Below are 23,550 nucleotides of genomic sequence, written 5' to 3' on the forward strand. Positions count from 1 at the left end.
ATACACTAATAATGGCAATTATTATATAGTAATAATAATAATAAATAATAATTATTATTATTATTAAATAATTCCTCCCGTATAAGTAACATTTCTCGGACTGCTTTCTTCCATCTCCGAAACATTTCTAGACTTCGTCCTGTTCTTACGCAACACAGTACTAAAGTATTGGTTAATGCCCGAGTCACCTCACGTATAGATTACTGTAATGCTATTCTATCTGTCATCCCACAAAAACGTATCCATCGTCTACAATTTATTCAAAATTCTGCTGCCAGGATAATAACCTGCTGTTCTAAATCCACTGAACATACTACACCTATTCTCTCTCAACTTCACTGGCTCCCTGTTAACTACAGAATACAATACTAAATACCGCTCTTAACATTTAAAGCTCTCCACAACCTCACTACAGACTGACACTCGTCTCGCTCACTCTGATTCTCACCTGCAGCTGTACTGAAAATATGGAGGAATACACAACACCTACAAGTGACTTAAACATGGACATTCCACTTCTCAAAGGTGTGCTACTAGCACATCTCTTTCACATGTAGCATTTGGCTTCACACATATAGATGACCGTTCTCAATAAGTTGTTTGTTTAGAGGCTTTGTCTAACAGGGCAATGGTTTCAGCAAAACTTAAAAGGAATTTGAGTACAAAACACCAATAATACCAGTGATAATAGAACATGTCAGCTGAGGTTTTTAAAGCGAAAGAAAATTAATTTAAATCTCAAAAAACTTTGACAGAATGTACATCTAAGGGTATAGGAAATTAGTTAGCTCTTAAAGCTAAGTTTATGATATAATTATGTTTTGCAATATCAAAAATATTTTATCATAGGAGAAGACATAACTATCCCTTTCATGCTGGATGTCTGCCGGACAATGTTTAAAGATAGATTTTCCAAAAAATTAAAAGCAATACAATAATACAATTTATGATGAGTGAAGATATTCATCAGCAACTTATTAATTAAATTAAAATGCCTTATGCTGTTCAGTTAGAAGAGTTGAGTAATATTTATGAAAAAAAGTTGATACTTATCTATGCTAGGTATGTAGACTGGGATGAAAACGACAAAGAAAAATTTTTGAACTGCTTTAAATTAAAAAAATCATACAACTCTAAAAGATACATTTTCTAGATTTATCTGAGTACTTCTTAAGTGCCAATTTAAAATTTGTAGATTGTATTTCAGTTTGTACGATGTTGTGGCTAATATTGTTGGTAAACACAAGTATATGATTAGTCTCTATTTAAAAATTAGCTGCAAATCTAAAAAGCTCACATTGCATGATACCTCAGACAATGTTAGCAAGTAAAAGCATAAGTGCTGAGTTAAATGAAGTATTAAAATAGCTGTTAATACTGTCAACTTTATAAAGTCTAGTAATTTAAATTCAAGGCTTTTTACAATGTTTTGTGATGAAACAGGCTCCCCTCATAAAATGTTATTATTACACAGATATTTGCTGGCTTTCATGAGTTTGGATGTTAAAAAGTATTTGTGACCTGAGAACAGAAATAATTATATTTCTCTCAGACAAAAACCATGACCTTGCACAATTCTTCAAAGCCATTTAAATTTGAAATCTATTTTCTTTCCAATCAGGACCCAAGAAAGGGTTTTGTGGGTTCTGGAACTATTTAGTCTCAATGCACAAGTAAAGAATGCTCTGTCCACAGTTGGCTGATCTTTACTCAGACCTTATGCTGAAAAATTTGAACTGTTATTTACCTCTTGATAAATCTGAAGTAAGAATTAAATTATGAATGTGGAAAAATAAGTGAAAAGGCATTTAGAATCCTACTTCATTTTGCTTCCATGTACTTAAGCAAAAGTGGATTTTTGACTGTCACTGCAACATAAAGAAAACTTTGCATTAGACTGAACATGACACTTAAATTAAGATTATCTTATCTTCAATAAACCTTTCACTAAATATTAACCTTACACTAAATGATGATTTATGTCTATCAATGCCAGTGCATTCTTCTTATTAAAACTGTGCATTTACATTTATCTTGTTTGAAACATAAAACATATTTTTACATTATGCATAAATATTTTCTTGATTCATTTTTTGACCTTTTTTAAATTAATTTATTTTTTTAATTGGGGTACTCGGAAAGATACATTTTTCTGCAAGGGTTTAGCAGTCTCTGAAAGAAAAACTGGTCTAGTATGTAAAGGAATATGTTTTTTATAATTATAATAAAAAATTACTCTACATCAGGCTGGACATAAAGTGGAATATAATACAAAAAAAAACAACAAATGCACGAAGGTCAACCATGTTCTCATTTTTCCTTTCTTAAGTTTATTGTAGGTTGTACCATGCTGGACTGCACCGTATGTGGGCATCACACATTGAATCATCTCATAATCCAGACTGGATCAGTCTGGCGACCTGTCTGACCAAGAAAATCAGATTATGAAAATAGATGTAATGAAAATGCTTCAGCAGTTAATCGCCTTATTTGCTACATTATGCTGAATATCAATGCCCGGTTTCTAAGACTATGATCCCGAATGTTATTAAATACACACCATGTGGACGGTAGAAATCGAATTTCACCTACTGTAAAACTGAAAACTTAATTGTGGTATGCCCGAAAAACAAGTTTGGGCGAATCTGCCATACACTTTAGGGATACACTGACATATCCCAAGCGTAATCCCGCGGTTTTATGTTTCTTTCTTTCAATTTAATTAATCCTAAAACCGTAAAACATACGTGCCGCTACTCTTCTAATTGTTTTTTGGGTTGATAAACTTTGAGACTGCCAGGAAAGTCATATGCCCAACTAAAGTCGCTGTTTGAACCAAATCACTCTAGCACTCTCATCTGGTAATTTTAACGTTGTCAAGTCAACCAGTGACAGGGAAGAAGCACAGTATGCGAATGGGTCAAACTGGAAACTCGGCAGGTAAATCTGTTGTACAGCTGTGATAACGGATACACGGTGTATGTATTAATGAGACACCAACGTAAACAACCACTACACAGGCTATAAAGAACGAATATTAAAAACCGTAATAAACTAAATTGATGAAAGATAGGTCACGGCAGCATGTCTACTCGGGAATCGAAAAGGGGCATTGTAGAGCCGCCCACCCCTCGTTATACATACCACTTAAGTAGTTGGTCCATTTGTACAGCATTCCTTCCATGGTGCTCTTTTATCTCCCGTGATGGGACATGCTTAAAGCAAGAGATTAATATTACATTTCGTTCAGCGTTTTTCACACTTGGACACATACGTCACCAGTTTTAACACCAATGGAAGGGGCGGATTATGCCTGACGGACAGTCTTGTAGCAGGGAACAAAACCTCTTTGACCCTCACCCACGGGGGTTAGAGTGGGTAGAGTGAGCATGTTGTGACTACGTCATCGCCGGTAACGCCTCGCTCAAGTCATATTATGCCACTCTATGGAAAGCCGTTTGGTTCATACATGAGTCAAACTCGGAGTTGTAAACTACAGAAGGATATCTGGTTTTTATTAGTCTCAAGGCATGATGTTTACCTGGCGTGTGTGAATGTATCAAAGTAATAGCTTTTAATTGTGCAACTGTATACTAAAATGAATGTATATATCTAAATGGCTAGAGCAGGCCAAAACCACCTTTGAGCCTAACGGTTTCCCATACGTGGAATAGCCCCGCCCCATATTAATGTAACTCAAACTTCCGCCCCTTCTCCCCGCCCCATATCCTTCCTTAGTACCTCCTTATGAGCGTACTGGGCGGTGTGCTAAAGCGTAGCTATAGATGCTGATTTTAGGTTGCCACGTCAACGAAGCTGTGATGTTTAAAGGAGGAAGATTATAGCAGATGCATTTTCATCTCTTCTGGATCTAAGGATTACTGTGCATAAATGTTTCTCGTATTACTGAACGCGTTCTGTTCTATACTTCTGGGGTATTCAAGCGGGGCAAAACTGCCCGACCCCGAAGTTAAAATAGAGGTCCTGAAAAAACCGTTTGTGTGCCCGAGGAAATCCAAGTATGGAGACATGCTTTTAGTTCATTATGATGGCTATTTGGAAAGTAATGGCACACTTTTTCACTCAAGGTAAAAGTCGGCTGTACTAACTCGGTTATTTTACATAATATTAACGTGTTAATTGCCTTTGTAACTGTATTGAATGTTCCGAAATGTCGGCCTTATTAAAATTAAAAGTATTCATAAGGTGATCTTACATTATTTTACTAGACATCGGTCTGGAATACGAGACATAAAGTAATCTGTAACGAAGCCTACTAGAGCAAAACCGTTTCTAAGTTAAAGACCGTGAGGCTCCATCGTGTAAAGCTAAAATAGTCACCTAAATGACTGTTTTTACATTAGTAATGCTAAAATGAAAGAAAATCGGCGTATTATATTGTATGCATTTCTTTGTAAAGAACTGATTCAAAAAGCAACCGTTGAATGAAGGTGTTAAGATAAACACGAATAGCAGCGGTTTGTCAAAATGTAAGCAAAGTAAACTCAGCTATGCTGCACCTTGTAGCTTGCCACGTGGCATGCCAGAGCATTTATTTATCATTTACAATGATCTTAAAATACACAAGCTGTTCTACTGTATAGAGACCCAATGTATGTGTTTTCAATGTATTTTCTTTCACAAAGTTGTATTTCATTTACTTTAAAAATAATTTAAATAAGGGATCTCATTATTTTTGTGGTTAATACTCGCCGTTAATATTCGTTCTTACCCATTTTATATTGGATGTACATTTACTACTGTACCTTTACACAAAAAAGCTTGATATCGTTTAAAAAACAGGAATCTTACGAACAGCCCTTCAATCTAGCGTCGTTGACAGCTAGACAGGTATTTTTACTTAAATGGGTTGCTTCAATCTAACCAGATTTTTAAAATAATTTTACTCCTTTCCGTGTTTATGGGGAAAAATAATCTTTAACACGGTTAGTGCAATTCATTCTTTTCAAACGTGTTCCCAAGCATGTTTTTCCTGACTAGTGAAATATGCAGACTTCCAGTTGCATGCACTACATTTTGTCATTCTTGCATTCTGTATCCCACACTTAACATTCATCAGATGGCACTGCCCATTCCTCGCATTCCTGTTTTGGTGTTCTTTGTCACGTCGTTGGCCTCAGCGATTTACTTGACGCTCACTAGATGTCATTGGTTTTTCCTTTTTCTTTATACCACGTCAATTTGATTGCTGATCACTCTGCCATAATAAACCAATGAGCACAGGTCAGTTTGCTGAGGTTTCCCCTACCTGAAATTGTTTGAATTTCCAGATTGTATGAGATCATAAGCTTTCAATCAAGGTGAAGTTTAAGGTTCCAGCCCAGAGTAGTTACATGCAGACCTCTACTCTTATGGATTTCTCTGTCTGTTCCATTCATAAATTCTGTATACCAACAATTCACACTAAGTCTACTCTTCTTCTTCTTTCTGTTATTGTGTTCTTGGTCATGTCATCAGCCTCTGCGATTTATTTGGTGCTGAGCAGATGACACAGCTCTTCTTTTTCTTCCCTATATATTTTTCTATAAGAAACTCACAAGTGTGGGTAGGTTTAGTTAGGCTGCCGCTACTTAAAAGGTTTTTGATTTTCCAGAACTTATCAGGTCTCACATGCTTTCAATCAAGACCAATTTAGAAAAGTGTTTGTATGTGTGTGGAGCAAGAAATCTGCTGGCTTCAAATTATAACATTAGATTCACAGACCTGCCTAATTCAATTCAGGGTCACTGGAGGATGGAGCCTTTCTTAGCAAAAACATTTTGGAACAAGTTAGGAACTAGCTCAGGCTCCACTCTTACATGCATTGAGTCAGTGTTGAATTGCTAATCAATTTAACACACACGTTTTTGGAGATGTGTTAGAAAACAAGCGCACAAACCTTGAGAACGTGTTTACTTCACATAGACAATGACCAAGTGCAAAATTTAAACCCAGAACCCTTGAACTGTCTTTACTAATCATTCTATCACAAGTTTTAATTTTCTTGCTTGGTTGTCATACTGGTGTGTCTTCAGACCAAAGTGTGTGTGTATATTTATTTATTTACTTCTTTACCTATTTATGTTTTTCTGTAAGAAGCAAAATATCTATCTATCACCACTTTGAAGATTCTGCATTAATAGTGTCTATTGACAAGAAGGGTTGAGACATCATATAGGAAATGGGTGGAAAACATTCTTTTTTGTAGTTAAGGGAATTTTGTGCAGCTGAGCATCTGCATTGTGGACATGGTGCACTGCTACAGATAACTTGGGAGTCCCCATCAAAGACAGACTTGACTGGTCTAGTGATACACATGTACTATATAAGGAATCTCAGGGCACAGTATTTCTTTAACATTGGTAGTGACATCCTTTACGTATTGTATAACTCTGTGGTACTGCAGTGGGCTGGTAACATCACTTCAGGAGAGGTCTACCGAATCGATAAGCTGATTAAAAAGACAAGCACAGTTCAGGGATGTACTCTCGATCTGCTTATGTAGTAGTGGAGGAGGAATTGAAGAAAAAACTGACATCCAATCTGTGATGCATTACACTGAGTATCTTTACACACTATTCAGCAGAAGTGTGTCAAGAGATGCCACTGGAACTCCTTTACTGTATAGCTATGGCAATACCCTTTTACAATGCCTTTCTGTGACTGCTCTCTTGTCTTTAGCAAAGTTGAAGTGTTTTCCTTCTTTTTTTGTAATTCTTGCATATATTTTCAGGGAGAAGTTTCTTGGTGTTTGTTATATTCCTTGAGATTACAACATTTAGTAAAAAGCTAAATTACCCCTTAGGAACAATAAAGTATTGTTTGTCTGCATGTCTGTCACTCTGTAAAATATTGAGGCTGTGTCATATTTATCTATTAAAACAATTGTTTGGTTCTGAGATGCCTGTAGTTGCTCATATTTGGAATATTTCAAGTTATCTACTTGTATGTATGCCTAGGTGACACTAAAACTAAAACCCAACTCCCCTGTTAGAGTCGGAAAACCTATTACTGAAAAACTTGACTGTGCATGTTTCTAATGTATTGAAAGGAAAGATAAATCAGCATTGAAAATAAATTATTCATTGTAACTCTTGTCAGTTGTTGTCTTTGTAATTATCTGCTTACTGAATTGAGTTTGAGTTGCTTCTTATGTTTTATTTTTTTATTCCAGTCGAAAACATGCCAATGGCCAACCAGTTTGGTTCACTCTTGGTATTGGAGAAGTGATCAAAGGTTGGGATAAAGGAATGAAGAACATGTGCAGCGGAGAAAAAAGAAAACTAACAGTCCCTTCAGCTCTTGGTTATGGAAAAGAGGGCAAAGGTAAATTTAGGTTATCCCAGGTCTAAATAAATAATATTAAAATTTACATGAATTCATAATTAAAAGTTGTTGTTACAATATCTTAAAAATAAAACTTTTTTTTTTTTTTTTTTACTTGACTCACTTTTCAGCGTTTACCCTTTATAAATGTAGTCTTCTACACATTTCATGGTACTGCACATACTTCATCATTGGCTCACTTTCTAAACTGTAAAAACAGACACATACTGTTAATATTATTATGTTACTATAAAATCTAATAAAACAAGGCAGAATCCTTTCATTCCCATAGACAGAACAAAAAAAAAAAACCTACCATACACAGTAACAAAAGATTAGGCTGTAGTTAACTGCCTTCATCATTTCTAGATTTCTTTTAATGTGTATTATCATTTTGCTGTTACTAAAAACATCTTTCTTTCTTTTAATAGCACGTAGTTGCATTGTTGGTAGTGGCTGCATGTATCTATAAGGAGAGAAGTTTCAAGAAAAGTTGAAAAAACTTTCATTCTAAGTAATGTTTTACTTTCTACTGGTACTTATATAAAGGTAACTGCATGTGTAACATATTCACCTAACTGAATGACATTGCATTTCTGTGTTTTTGGATTTAGTAAGCTATGCCATTTTTACTACTAACAACTGCTGCACCGTGTAAAGTCATAACATTCTGCTTTACATGTTGTAAACTTTTAAATGGATGGCATAGAGCATGATTCTTTTACATGTTCTACTTCTGCTATTTGTGCCTTTTATCCTTGTAGCGCAAAGTAGATTCCTACATGGGCAAAAATCCATATTCTTAACATTCTTTAAGCAACACGAATACAGTTTAAAAGCATGAACAGTTAAATATAACATGCTTTAAAAAATATATATATATATATATATATATATATATATTGCCTACAACATTATCTAACAGGTTAAGGCAACCTGACAGTGTTCTAATTTCACACAGTGTCAAAGGCTTATAAAATTATTTCATATAACCTAAGTGTGGACTACTTTGCTTCCTTTGAAACAGAGGAAGTTTGAGTGTGTTTTAATGCAAGAGTTCACAGATGTGTTGTGGTGTCTTTTATTTTGTTGTTGGAGCTTAGAGGACCAGAAGTATATATGATATTGACCTCCTAGGTGTAAATTAACCCGAATGTCTCTTGGGTTAAGCTGTTGGCATCTATTGGATAAAATAACATCCTGCTGCAAAACAATCATGAATATTTCTATGCGTTTTGCCACTCTTTGATAACTCATCAATATTTGTGATGGGTACATGAGAAGCGATAGTAATGACAATGTGAATTGTTCATCAGACATTGACACAGATAATGAAACTGATGCATACAACACTGCAACTGAAATGCCATGCTTGGTGAATTCAGTCCTAAGAAGTTCACTGTGCTTCAAGTAGCATTGTTGCAAAAAGGCAAAATTATTGTGATCAAGTGGAAGGACAAGAAAGACGTTAGCCCCCCTAAGCACTGTTTCTAATGCAACAGCTGTCAATGCTTATGTCCAGGGAAATGTGGAAGTCAGTAAGCCTTGTGCTGGGGTTACCTACAGAAACAAACTTGTCGTGTCTATTGAACAGATCAGACATTCTTCCCTACCATGTGCTAGCAACAGAAAAAGTAAAGTGCACAAAGAATCATGCTTCTGTTGTCCTGATTGTGACATCAAGCTTTGTATTTGGACAGCTTCAAAACCTATCACAGTAGACACCGGACATACTTTTCCTTCTGTGCTTATATTGACGTTTTGGTTTTTTCAGGTTTTTGTTACCTGTAATAACACTTTTTCTTGTTGGCTTGTTTTTCATGGCACAAAGCACAAAGGAGGTTAAAAAGGTTCAAATTGATACTATATTTTAAGGAGAAGCCAAAGAAAAGCTGGACACTGTGCATTTGTTATGCTGATGAGGTCTGCTCTAATCCTTAGTACCTTGAAATACCACAAGAAGCCTAGAAATAAGTGAAACATTACACTGTTATTGATATAATCACTAAAGGCAGGGCTACACAAAAGGTAAATGGACATTTCAAGTAAAAAGGAAAACAGGAAAAATTATAAAAATCAAAAAACAGGAAAAAATCAAAAAGTCTTTATGGTTTATGTTCGTGGTTTGACCTTTACCCACCATAAGTACCTACCAAAGCACTCCCATTCTCACCTCCAGTCTCCTCCTCTTCCTGCTCTTCCTCTCTCTCTCTCTCTACTGCTGAATTCAGTCAAATCAATGTAGGAGCCCCAAGTGCCTTTGCTCCACTCAGGTGTTTGTCTCCCTTAAAGACTTGTGTCTCCAAATTATATACCCAGCTTGCCTGCTTTACCCAAGAGATAGCATCTATCATTAGTGGTCTACAGATCATCAGTAGCCCTACCATGTAGCATTCCAGTGGACTTGTATTTGTCATTATAGGTGTTCATTATTTTTTAATACACCTGTAAGTAAGAGGTATTTATGCATTTAAAATGTCAGAAGGAAATCAGAGTTTCCAAAGAAAATTCTACACAGACATGAGTGAAATACAATACAATACAATACAGTTTATTTTTTTATAGCCCAAAATCACAAAGGAAGTGCCACAATGGGCTTTAACAGGCCCTGCCTCTTGATAGCCCCCCAGCCTTGACTCTCTGAGAAGACAAGGAAAAACTCCCAAAAAAACCTTGTAGGGAAAAAATGGAAGAAACCTTGGGAAAGGCAGTTCAAAGAGAGACCCCTTTCCAGGTAGGTTGGGCGTGCAGTGGGTGTCAAAAGAAGGGGGTCAATACAATACAATACAATACAATACACAGAACAGAACAAATGTATAGACCTTACACAGGCAGTGTCCAAGTTGGGATCCAAACCATGGACAGTATTTTTTATTTTTAACTTTTTCACAATATTAACATATTGTATGTTCACTGAGAACTACATGAATATTTATTGCTGATCAGCAAGACAACAGAAGAAAACAAGCATGCATAATCCAGCTGAACAACTGAAGTAATTTAATTTCTGAATCTTTCATGAATCTTGTTAAGTACAGTTTGGTATATTATTGTAAATAATGATTTTTATACTGTTTTTATAGTTATAAACCTGTTCCAATACATACCTTAATTTACAAATGAGTTCTGGATCAGATTGCTGATATTGCACACTTACAATCGTAATCTGACTTTAATTTCCTTTTCAAAGTATGTGCAACTTCCTTATTGTAAAATCCTGTCATCAATTTTAACTTAAATTATGTAGGAGTTTTTAAGAAAAAAATAAATAAAAGGATGTGGAGCTGGAGAAATGTGTTAATTTAATCTCTCTTTATAGGGAAAGTACCACCAGAAAGTAATCTTATATTTGAAATTGAAGTGATGGAAATTCGAAATGGACCTAGATCTCATGAATCTTTTCAAGAAATGGATCTTAACGATGACTGGAAACTTTCCAAGCAGGAGGTGTGTAGGGTTTTTTTTGCTTTAATAGAAAGAGTCACATTATGAACTAAGAATCTGCATATATTATTTTTTTCTCACATTTCTGAATCACCATTTATTATCTAAAAATTTTAGAAGGTTTCATCATTGCGTTATATTAAATATAATCTTAACAACTGTCACTATTGTGTAAGCCCTTTAGAATTTTTTTTTATGTTGCAATCTATATATGCATCAAAACAGACATATTAAAATAGACATTTTCATTTTATTCAGGTTTGCTTACTTTTTCGTTAACCATAATAATTCCATTTAGTGTAATTTAGACAGTGTTTAGTATTTCAGTAAAAATGATGTATATTATTAATTGTATTAACATCACAGTATTATAAAATTCAGTTATATTTTAGTTCAAGTTTATTGTTAATGTTTACATATTACAGTAAAATCCTTCCGTTTCTTTTGCAGACTAGTGACAGTGGTACAGTACATTAAATGCCCCATCAGTAGAAGTAGCTGTTGAGGAGTCTAATATCCTGTAAATAAAAACCATTCTTGAGTCTAATGGTGTGAGTGCTAATGGTCTTATACTGTTTGCCAGAAGGGAAGAGGGAGAGAAAAGTGACTCTGTAGGAGTTTTGCAATAATACTGTCCACCTTTCTTAGACAGCATGTGTCGTATATCCTGAGCAAAGGCGTTCTTCTTAACAGAAATTTTCTCTACTGACTTCACCACACTCTGTAGTGCTTAGTGGTCTTGAACTGAGCAGGTGTTACAACAAGATGTAATGCTGTCAGTGAGCAAGAACTCCATTGTCCAGTTGAAGAATCTGGTGATCATGAATAGAGACATCTATTCTTAGCTTAGCTATCTGACCAAATAAAGGCATGTGCTGGGTCCACTTCAGATTGTTGGTGAGTGGTGATGAGCGAACTCTGCCATGTTTGCTTCACCTCAAGAAATCATGGAAGTGTTTGCACATTTCACAGTACTCACTGAAATCCATTGAAGTCAATGGGAACAAGCTAACTGAACTAATTCTGACTGAATTATAATGGTGCAATCATCTTTAAAGTGTTCCTGAGGGCTAGGGAAATATCGCCCAACTATACTGAACTGATTATTGTGAACAAAAGGGTGACCTGAGATGTGGAGCAGCAGGTCAATGACTGCACCACTGTGCCACCATGAAGTCAAAGTAGAAAGAACACAGTCAGAGACACGCAAATGTCTATTTCATCAAAAGAAAGTGTAAATGCCAAAATCATACTCAGAAAAAGTACATAAGTCGTTTTATGTTGATTTATGTGAGAAATTATTGCTTTATGTGCTTTTCAAAAAACAAGTTTTTTTCGAAAAAGTTTCAGCCCTGGGAGAAAAGGGGAAAAAAAACAGCCCTAAAAGAGTTAAAGGCAGAAAATTCAAAGTGGTGTGTCATGATTCAGGCTTCCGGCTCATTCTGTTTTTTGAAGTTGGGCTCTCCAAACTGTCTGTGCTGATGCTTTGCACTTTTTCTTGCTTCAAAATGATTAAAAAAAAGTCTTGTAAATAGTAATAAATCTTTTGTTATTATTATTTCATAGAGTCTCCTCAGTTTGGAGGGGGCAGGGGTGGCGTCAGGCTATTTCATGATTTGTTTTCACTCTCCACGTGGCTAATTACATGTTCATAGTGCACGGCCTCCTTCTCTTATATTGACATGGAACTCAAAGACAAGAACATTTGGAGATGACTTGAAATGTCATCCAGAGATGACTCGTTATTCATGCTGTATAAGTTTCATAAAAGTAAAATTTGAGATCCTGCATCATTTACTTTTCTGTTAAACTGATTCAATTGATTTTACCTTTTATACACAGTATTAATGTGCTTTATGGCTTTACATTTTACAGCCTTTGTTTTTATGGAAAATGTAAAAAAAACTGGTGTGAATACTGATTCTTTTGTAGTTCACCAGCTGCCTTAGAATCTTTGGTTTCCATGAAGTCTGCATGTTCTGTTTATATCTGCATGTGTTTTCTCTGCTGTCCCCGACTTTCACTCAGTGTTTAAATCTGCAGTGTTGCGGCCAGTAGACTAACAGTAATGTGAACCCGATCATGTGCTGCCAACCACTGCATGACCATGCCTCCATGAGATCAAACAATAAAGAATGTAGTGTGAGATGCTCACGCTTCATAACCAGCCTGTAATGTGAATGATCAGCATTATATGCCCAGGGTGGTCCTATCCAGTATTGTCTGCTAAAGTTCCTGGGGATGTCACTCTGGCCTCGCAAAACTTTATGAGATGCTGGAAAAAAAAAAGTTCTTCTAAACTGGCCAAATTATCAGTAAATAATATGACGAACAAAGGCAAACGTAAATGCAGTAAATTCACTGTGAATAACACTTTGGCAAAATTCGCTGATCAACACTATTTGTGACAGTGACTTGAAGAAGTTTAAAGCTGCTGACCACCTCGACAGCATCCTCTCCCATGTACAGCGTGGTCCAGATCTAATTATGCAACATTTAATGCAATGCACCTTGGAAACATTGCCCATTATCGAGAAAAGGCGAACACATCGTACCTGCTGTTCGACTGACAACCTTCTCCCCGCCATTTTGGAATGCAGGGCAGGTGCTGCCATCTATCGGCAACGAATCTCTGCTTTGCAAGTGGTCTTATTATTGGTGACATCCTTGTAATGGCAGTGTCATTAGTAAATATTACTGATGCAGTTTGACCATAAGGTATTGTCTCTAAATGACCAAGCAATAGATAAGCAGTTGTTGTATATTCTTTCACCCTTAGCTTAGTTCAAATTATACTACTGTTTTTTTTTTTTTTGTCAAACACCCTGACTGAAATTTTTTTTGCAAATAAACCAATTTTGTCCTGAACTGACCTCATTCTAGTTAATAATAAATTATTGGTGGACATCAATGTCCTTGCAAGGATGAATTTTATTTAAAAACATTACAATTTGGATAATTCAGTTTTTAAATGATATATTGTGACTTTTATGAATCTCCAATGATAAGACTGGCATAAATACACAAGGTTAAAATCCCATCCATCCATTGTCCAACCCGCTATATCCTAACTACAGGGTCACAGGGGTCTGCTGGAGCCAATCCCAGCCAGCACAGGGCACAAGGCAAGAAACAAATCCCCAGACAGGGCGCCAGTCCACCACAGGAAACACACACACACACACACACACACACACACACACCCCAAGCACACAATAGGGACAATTTAGGGTCACCAATGCACCTAACCTGTATGTCTTTGGACTGTGGGAGGAAACCGGAGTACCCGGAGGAAACCCACACAGACACGGGGAGAACATGCAAACTCCACACAGGGAGGACCCAAAGCTTAAAATCTTTAATGAATATTTAATTTGTTAAATAAGAAATAAGAATTCCCAGGCTCACTTACAGTTTTCCAGCCTCTTCGAAGATACCAGAGGATTACAGTTAAAACCAGGGCAAAACCAGTTATCTTTCTAAATGACACTGTGTACAGTATCTCCATAATACAAGACCCAAACAGCATAAAAGACATTTAAGTTCTTGAAGTCAAAACAATAGTTGCACAAAAACTGAAATAAAATTTAGAGCACAAAACACCCAAGATGTCGCCTTTGTTGTGCTGTGATTGTCTAAAATAAATATACAAATGAGATATAGCTACCTTTTGAATCCATTCAGTTCAGTCAGCTAGTGATCTGTGAAAAGGTGTATTTGCTTAACAGTGTGTCAGGAGTGTCCATAAATTTTTAAACCTACATTTTCTATCTATGGTTGTGGGTGAGCAGGAGCAGGAGACAGGAACAGCCCCTGGATGATGTACTTTTCATCATCATCACTCATAATTTGTCAATGTATAATTAGCTTAATATGTATTTGGACTTGGAGAAGCCAAGATGTATCCATGTAAAGATTACATAGACACAGGGAGAACAAGAAAATACATTAGAAAATTGGAAAAAAATCATGCCCCTAACTATTCTTAAATGCGAGACTGCTTTCTGTGTGAAATGAAGATTGCACAGAAAGTTTGGATATTACTTTCATCAGTAAGCAAGGGTGAGACTGTGTTTATACCTTAATCTTGACTTTCACTTTTCAGTAAAAGTAAAAAACTACATCCCCTACATTGCATTTGAGGTATGTAATAAAGGGGCTGTTATCATAGTCCTCAGTTCAATTCTTACCCAAACAACAAGAAGTACAAGTCTACAGCCTGGCATGTAGTTAACAAGCCCACATACTGAATGATATCTTCAGCTAACTAATCAATTGCTCAGAGCAGCGTGTGGAAATTGACTTTTGTTTTGACTTCATCTGGTTAACATACTGTTACTGTAAAAAGGTTTACAGTCTAAAGGTTTTTCTTATTTTCACTTAAAATTTCATTCTAAATTACAATCTGTTGGTTTTTATCTTAACATCTAATGCTATGCAAACTATATGTGAAGGAGTGCATTTCCATTAGTATGAATACTGTTCCTCTCAGGCTTAATATCAATTATATACTGATAAATTGTTACTCCCTATCATATACCTCTTAACCTTCCAAACTTGTAAGTCTAATATCCATGATTTAAAGCCAAGAAAATATCTAATGTCTGTTAAAAAATATATATGTACATTCTTGATGAGCAGACTGCTGCACAAAACATTACTTTAACAGCTAAAAACATTTATTTATTCAAGAATTTAATCTATATGTGCAAAATGTTTTTTTTTAACAAAGATACAGTATACAGAGCTGAAGGATGACTATTCTAGATCTTTCCATGCATTGTATGAGATTAATGAGAAAGTGATTAATAAAACTGTAGGAATGACTTGGATAAACATTAAATTATAATTGAAAATTAAATATCCCAACATGGATACATTTTTGGTGCAGCTATTTTAATTTTTACTGGTTATTGACAACTGTTTTTGTGGATGGCAATGTGTGATTGTATGTTTTTTATTATAAAAGTAATCTAGCTATGTAATTGCAAATACTACACTACTAATTCTCTATTATATTCATACTGTACACACCATAGACTACATAAGGCAGTTATACTAATAGTGACTCAATGTGCTTCTTGTCTGTATGCCAGGTGAAAGAGTATCTAAGGAAAGAATTTGAAAGGCATGGCTATTCTGCAAATGACACCCAAAATGAATTTATGGTTGAAGACATTTTCAAGAAAGAAGATGAAGACAGTGATGGTTTCATATCTGCAAGAGAGTTCACATACAAACATGATGAACTGTAAAGGAATATCATAATTATAGAAAGACACTCTGCTGTTCAAAAATTGATTTTGACTGCTGATACTTTAAAAGCCTGGGTGTAAAATTTTATGCCATTTTAAATAAAAAAAATTATAATAATTTTGAATACTGTTGCAATAATTATTTGTAAGAAACTGGTACTCAAAGAACCATTTGAAATATTTTGGAAAACATTTTGCAACTCCATATACTGTATGTCACAAGTTGTTTTGCCTAATAAATAAATGGATACAAGTTCAGAATACAAAGAAAATGACAGCAATGTTTTGTATTTATTTTATAGTGACGCACACATTCTTTTTCAGATTTTAAAATGAAGTCCAATGAGAACTCTAGGGGGCTCTTTAAAAATATTAATTAATTAATATTAATGTTCAGTGGTGTAACGAGCTGAAGTATTTTAGTAGGATTTAATGATAATGTAAGACTTAGATAAAGAGCGTTTTTACTTGGAATGTAGACTAGTTTTTAGTTGTATTTGTATTGTTTAATTTGTGTTCGGAATTTAATTGTAATTTTTTTTGTAACTTTCCAGATAAATTGGAAAGAACACTGGATCAGTAAAGGTAAAATGGTATTATTTATTTATTTATTTTGGTGCAATTGCATGTAATGTGCAAAGCACCTGTCTGCCTGTCAGTCCGTCTGTGTGTTTATATGAAAGAACTCGGCCCCCTGTGGACCAATTCTGAGATATGGCAGATTTATTCTTCAAAGATATTTGTGGAGACAGAAATTTGTCTACTGTTTCAGTTTTACCTGGAGAGTGGTTACTTGAACTTGTAAATTTTCCCCTTTCACTCATCGTAACAGCCACTTGGGTGCCCAGTGTAAGTGAGTCAAAGGCTGGCAGAGTGCACACATGCAAACAGCTGACATTGCAGAGCCTGCATCCTGCTGCTTTAAGTAAGTTAATTAATAGAGGACAAAAAAATCACTTCTCAGGAAATAAATGGAAGGGGAAAGCAATAATGTAAGCATCTATAAGACAAAATTGATTGAACAATATTATATGCACATTATTATTATAATGAAGAAATTTTGTCAACCTGAAGCCAAATTGTATTTGAACTAATTAATAACACGAGAAAGGTATAGCTCTCCTCTCTGATATAAATACAGGACAAGTTTAAAAATGGACAGCGGTGTCGGGAGGTAATATGCTTCAGTGGCTTAAGCCCTGATCTTTCAGCCCCAGTATACATGAACAATTGTGGCAAGCCCCTGATCTTCTCGCTCATCGTGTACCATTCATATTCATGTTATCCAATAAATCAGTTCCATTCCAAGTTCTTACGTATTTATGCAATTTTAATGAATTACTGGGTGTTAACTAATATTAATACAGTAGCTAGAGGAGGAACTTACTTCAGTTCTTTTTTTCTCCTTTCAAAGCTTGATATTGATAATAGTGTTATGCTAGTAAGGGTCATTTTGAATTAATAGATATTTTTCAAATACTAATTATTAGATACTGCTGTATTGGGTAAACTTCCAAAAATACTATATTTTAGAAAATTGAACAACAATTAGTCACAGACCCTCAATCGCTAATGCTCGTTAATTGATGCCATTTTTACATCACTTAAATTGGATGGTGCTGTGTATGAAAGGTATTGAGCCACCACAAGCCTATTTGTGCTCTGTTTTTAACTCCGTAGTAAAGTGTTGTTAAAAGGCACATATTTAGTGTAGTTTAGTAAAACATTAATAAAACATTGCATTCCATTATCACTATTCTGATTATGATTTATTGTTATAAAACTATTTAATAAAGAAAAATGTAATAACTGATTCTTGGATGAAGTAAGTAAAAAAAAAATGCTCATTAATATTACACCATGTGTACATCATCTAACTTGTTTAATACAGACAAATTACCGTACATTTTTAGTACATATGAAAAGATTAAATATGAGGCAAACTGAGTCATTTTATTTCGGTGTATTTCTTTGTGCTGTATACATTTTAAATAATTAAGTTAGATTTCGTAATTTATTTTATTTTTACTGACAACAGTGTTGAATATTGTATGTTAAAGTTTATTTTGAATCAACATGTTTTTGGATATCTCAGGCTGGCCAGGATAGATTCCTTCTCCCCATGACCCTTTAGTGAAACACGTTTTCAAACAAAGTGGATGTATAATTGTAAACATCAAAAAAATAATATTTTTTAAGTACCAATACAAACAACCTGTTTAAAAAAAATCTTTGTTACTATTTTTGTAAATATGCAGTATTTGTTTCTAGGAATTTTTAATGTGTTATTGGGGTTTAAACAAACATATGTCTGTAAAATTTTCAATGAAATTCTAATCGGCTGCCAGCTTAAAAATGCTAAATATAAGTGAGTGGTGATTAGCTTTCCTTATTTTAAACATTAAAAGTTAAATGAATTGTGGTAGTATGATTTGTGTAGTTTTTGTATTGATACGTGCCCTTGAACTATATTCTTTATGGTCTATTTAAAGAAAATTCTCCAAACAAGAAAGAGAGGAAAAATATACATATTATAATAAAACCTATATATGATTTTAGGACTGATTAGAATTGTTTTCTTTTGGTTTTGTTTATTTGTTAGTAACCTTAATTTAGTGCGATTCTTAGGGGCCAAGAACAATAATGTATTTTTAACTACATTTTTAAGATAAAGTGCACCAGATTTAGTCTAAGAGAAACCCACAGGTACAAAAAAATAAAGCCTGCAGTTCTTAATTCCAAAGCAGAAACGAAAAACAATTATTCGTATTTTTAACCAAAGTTGAAAGCTCTGTCTCTATGGCAACTGAATAGTCTCATTGTAACTATTTTTATAATAAATGCAAAGACAGAAAATCTGCACCTTTTCTGTGCTTGATTATAATGTGCTCTCATTAAAATAAATTGGCAATCAAAATGATTAATACATTTCTCACACTATATATTAGGTAAAGAAAATAAAATTTTTCCTTTTGTTGTCACTTAGCGTACTGCTGATTTTTGTTAAATGGCACAGTAGACATTTATTCACACAAATAATTAGATCTGAAATATGCATTTGTTGTACTAATGTTTAATGTGTCTCCTGGGACTAAATTTACAGGCTGTGACATTTAAACAAAAAAAGGCGACAACAATAAAAGCCGCTCTCAGTAGAATGGTTGGAGTCTCAATAATTGCAAGGATACACCAGTAGGCGGCAAAATGATAACTCGGGTCAGGTACATTTTCATCATTTATCCATCCATCCATTATCCAGCCCATTATATCCTAACTACAGGGTCACTGAGGTCTGCTGGAGCCAATCCCAGCCAGCACAGGGCACAAGGCAGGAAACAAACCTCAGGTTGGGTGCCAGCCCACCGCAGGGCACACACACACACACACCCATCAAGCACACACTAGGGACAATTTAGAATCACCAATGCACCTAAACTGCATGTCTATGGACTGTGGGAGGAAACCAGAGCACCCGGAGGAAACCCACATAGACACGGGGAGAAAATGCAAACTCCATGCAGGGAGGACCCGGGAAGCAAACCCAGGTCTCTTTACTGCGAGGCAGCAGTGCTACCCACTGTGCCACCGTGCCGCCCTTTTCATCATTTAGTTTGCAAAAAAAAAAAACACTTATCTTGTTGTTGCTGAAAATTATTTAAATTAATCTTTTTCAAATTTTTCACAAAATAATTTTCCTGAGGTGTATTATGTTTTTTAGGCATTATTCATACATTTTCTAAACCTGATTTTTGTGATGCAGAGTTGTGAGGAGCATCAATCAATAGACAGAAACTGGCCCTGATTGAGACACTGATCCATCACAGGAGAAATCCTGGTACACAGCCACACTGATAGTGTTGACATCCAATTCCAAATCTGTCTTCTAATTGTGGCACCTGAAAGTGGACACATGTTACATGTTGATTAGCACGTGCAGGTCAGTATATCACTGTACTCCATACACATGACAGTAATGACTGTATAAACCTAATCTGAAACTCCTTGAGGTGTTGGAGTAAACCCTACATGGACTCAGACAAGCAGATTTCCACACAAACAGCAAACAAAATACCAGGAGATGTAAAGTAGTAGAGGTAACCAGTGCATTCCAATACTTCTCCTTAAGTTATTTTCCATTTACCACAAGATAATAGCCTAGGTAAACATGGATGCACACTAGTCAAACGTGCTGCCTTATATCTCTATATTCGTGGGTTTCAATCCTGCTCTGAACACTCTGTGTGGACTTCTCATATTATTTCCATGTCCTGATGGGTTTTTAGGTGCCCTGGTTTATTACTACAACTGGCACAACTAATATTTTGTGATATTTAAAGATGGGTAAGAGTGTTTTGCAATGGACTGACATTCAGATTAAGTCCTTATCTTAATCCTTTTGTTGCTGGCAGTGGCTTTAACTACACACAACTGCAAGCTGAAATAAACAAAGCAGTGGACTAAATGAGCAGTTTATTTAAGATGATGGTATAGTAATTATTTTCTTGTCTATAATTTTTATGTTTATAATTATTATTTTGTTTATCTTGATGTTACATTACCAACACTAGTGAACAAAAAGTATTTACTGACTTGTATCTTGTTCATTTGTAATTGTATTACAATAATGAACTCAGTGAATATGTTGATGTTTCTGATGGAGTGCTCTTGTCACAAAGGGCACCTGTAAGGTGTCATTTGATGTTATATTCATAAAATTGATGTCACATGTGTTAACTAAAACCAGTGAGGCTTGTTAATGACTGGGCCTTCAGTCATCTCCAGTGATGCATGTGTGGTTGATAAACGAAGTTAAACATTTGAAAGTGACTTTGACTTAATGTATTCTGTTTTATTTCTTAAGTTCTTCAGTTATTTAAAAAATGAGGGATATTGAAGGTAGGGAGCTCAAAACCAAAAAAGCAAACCACTCAGTCTGTGTTATCACTTAAAGAATGGTCCTATGAAGTTTTTGATGTTTCTGCTGTAGTTCCTGTTATTTCTTAAGATGACATGAGATAGAACTCTAAAATGAACAGGCCTTTTTAACAGATCGACACATGAAGTAGCAGGTCCCTTTTAAATTTTATACAGCTCTACGAGTGGAGTTCTTACCTGGTGTGGTAGTTAGATGTTGCAAACACACACACAGTTTATTTACCATAGTCCGGCACCAAACACCTTTATAAGAGTCCTTTTCTCTCCCTCCGGACTTCTCCTGCCACCTTTCCTCCACTCCTCCCGAGTTTTGTCTTCTTCCTCCCGACTCTGGCCATCAACTGGAGGAAGGCAGCCTCTTTATATCCACCCGGATGTGCTCCAGGTGCCCTCTGACGATTTTCCTGTGGCACTTCCTGGTGTAGCAGAAGTGCCGCATGAGCACCCAGAAGCACTCTGGGTGTCCCTGGTATTCCTTCCGGCCACACTTCTAGGTGTGGCGGAAGTGCTGACATCCAGGGCTCCTCAACCCTCCGTGCGACCCCATGTAGTAGCCACTGGCCCCAATAGGGTTGAGCTTCCATGCTTGGTTCCCGTGGCCCCCATACAGACCACGGCGGCTGCCCTCTCGTGGCCCAGGGGAGGTATAATCCCTCTCCTGGTCCTTCCAGGCGTCAGCCCCATTTAATTCAAATGTATAATGTGTATAAATTATTTTTAAGTTTATTGTCGTCTACATTGTAGAGTGAAATTCTTATGTCTAAGTAACATGCAACATGTCCCCACTTAACTAGGAAAATGTAAGTCTTGCGTTGAAACTTCTGCATTTTTTTCACCCAAAAGCTATTTGTTCAAAAAGTGACCTGGCGGAGATCCAGACAGATTATTACAATAAACACAGTACCTGGATTAAAGTTAGTTACTATTTACAGTATATAAATAAGTAGCTGGCAAAGGATCTCAGGAAGAATCAAAAAAAGGCTTTGATAATTGTTCATGTACAAAATATTTTAAGAAATTTAAACTGTACAAATACTATATAACCTTAAAAAAATGAATATATTTTATTTCTTTATTCACTGTCCAATACTTCCTGCTTCATTTGTTGAAAGGGCGATTAACTTTACAGGTGTTTTGAATTTTTCTGTGCTTATCAAGCAAGATACTTAACATTTCTGTAGTATATGTAGGTGAAGTGTACAGTTGTGTATACATTAAATTGTAGCTAATAATATTCTTTATACTATATAACATCCATCAATGAATATAGGAGCCTGAAAATGGTGCTAACAGGCATTGTAGTATACAAGTGTTGTATATGTAGCTCTCTAAAAGGTTAAAAACTTGCAACTGTCCGTTTGAATAGAAACTTACTCCCCTGCCTTTATAAGAACCCAGTCCCTTCCCTCCTTAGTTTGTCCCTTTTTGGATGTGGAACCAGACCGTGCTCTGTAGCCATTTATTTCTGTATCGTGTGCTACAATATATGGGGCGGATCCCCAAGTCTATTCCTACTCTCCCTTTGTGTTTTTCTCCCTTTGTGTTTTGAGAGTGGCATAGCCACTTCTTCTTCGTGATGTCTGAGGAGCAGGACCTTAACAGATTTTTACAAACCTGGCAACTGAGCCCTTGAGAATCAAGGTACAAGTGGCAGAATCAGAGGCTCCCATTGAAGCTCGTTTGGTTTTCCAGCAGGACTAGCCACAAAATCCCTCACAGATAATTGTTCCCCTGACTCTGGACAATGACATTGAAACTTATTTTACAGTTTTCAAAAGAACAGCAAATTGCGAGTGGTGGCCATGGGGGGCAACATCTTGGTGCCGTTCCTGGAGGGTGAGGAAAAAGGAGTATTAAGACCTCTCAGAGGAAGATGCCACGGACTATGCTAAGCACAAGGCCATGGTACTTTCTCAGATCAGCAGGCAACACATTGGCACGACTGGTGCTTCGACCCTGAGAGGTTGACACGCACGCAGGCATTCGAGATATGTTGCAAAACCGGGCATTGGTTAAGACCGGAGGTAAATGACACCCAGAATATCACTGAGCAACTTGCCTGCGATGCCTTAATCAACGAGTTACCTGACAGTCTCACCCATCCGGTCCGGCAGCAACCATATTGAATAGATGACCCTTCAAGCCTACCACTAGACCCAAGGAGAAGAACCCAGTGCTTCCCCGCTGTTTCAAGTGTGGGGAACCCGGACACATCGTGACGCCGTTTTCCTTGCTGAGCGAGACAATGGAGTGCGGACTAGACCTGGGAGTAAGGTACTGTGCACGCATTAATCCCCTGTCTCTTTCCCACACAGGAGTGGCTATTGTCAATGGGCATCAGGTTGTCGCTTTGTTTGACTCCTGCAGTAACATTTCAATTGTTGCCTGTCAGCTTGTGTTGTTGCAGCAGTGGTTGAAAGAAAAGATGAGTACTGTAACCTGTATTCACGGCGATGGGGGGCCGTGTCACACAAGTGCTAAGGGCTTAACCGAGGGCAGGATGTGAGAGCAGGCTTTGACGAAGTGTACTAACCTTTCTTCTTCCTCTTCTGCAGATCACCCGAGGAGAAACCAGCCTAAAAAGTGCTTC

The 23,550-nt window shown here is 36.2% G+C and overlaps 2 protein-coding genes across 3 annotated transcripts in view; one reads left to right on the forward strand and one right to left on the reverse strand.

Annotated features, from left to right (window-relative positions):
* Nucleotides 1-3,406, reverse strand: part of plekha8 (pleckstrin homology domain containing, family A (phosphoinositide binding specific) member 8) — a 44,754-nt gene extending 41,348 nt beyond the window's left edge. Inside the window, exon 1 of one of the 2 annotated variants that reach the window (XM_039736662.1) lies at nucleotides 3,145-3,406. In XM_039736662.1, coding sequence (XP_039592596.1) covers nucleotides 3,145-3,184 — 40 coding nt within the window. In that variant the 5' untranslated portion in view covers nucleotides 3,185-3,406. The remainder of the gene's footprint in view (nucleotides 1-3,144) is intronic. The other variant, XM_039736660.1, reaches the window with a different exon arrangement.
* A 333-nt stretch (nucleotides 3,407-3,739) lies between these two features.
* On the forward strand, nucleotides 3,740-16,150 carry fkbp14 (FKBP prolyl isomerase 14). The gene is made up of 4 exons (XM_039737227.1): nucleotides 3,740-4,088; nucleotides 7,175-7,326; nucleotides 10,646-10,773; nucleotides 15,867-16,150. The coding sequence occupies exons 1-4, from the start codon at nucleotides 3,892-3,894 to the stop codon at nucleotides 16,023-16,025; spliced, it is 636 nt and encodes a 211-aa protein (XP_039593161.1). The 5' UTR covers nucleotides 3,740-3,891; the 3' UTR covers nucleotides 16,026-16,150.
* Nucleotides 16,151-23,550: the final 7,400 nt, after the last annotated feature.

This window comes from Polypterus senegalus, chromosome 15 (genome assembly GCF_016835505.1).
Source record: "Polypterus senegalus isolate Bchr_013 chromosome 15, ASM1683550v1, whole genome shotgun sequence".
NCBI classification, from domain to species: Eukaryota; Metazoa; Chordata; class Cladistia; order Polypteriformes; family Polypteridae; genus Polypterus; species Polypterus senegalus.

Coding starts and splice junctions, on each gene's coding strand:
- fkbp14 (XM_039737227.1), top strand. CDS start 3,892: ATGTTTCTCGTATTACTGAACGCGTTCTGTTCTATACTTCTGGGGTAT. Junction 7,327..10,645: donor TTATGGAAAAGAGGGCAAAG/GTAAATTTAGGT, acceptor CTCTCTTTATAG/GGAAAGTACCACCAGAAAGT. Junction 10,774..15,866: donor GGAAACTTTCCAAGCAGGAG/GTGTGTAGGGTT, acceptor TCTGTATGCCAG/GTGAAAGAGTATCTAAGGAA.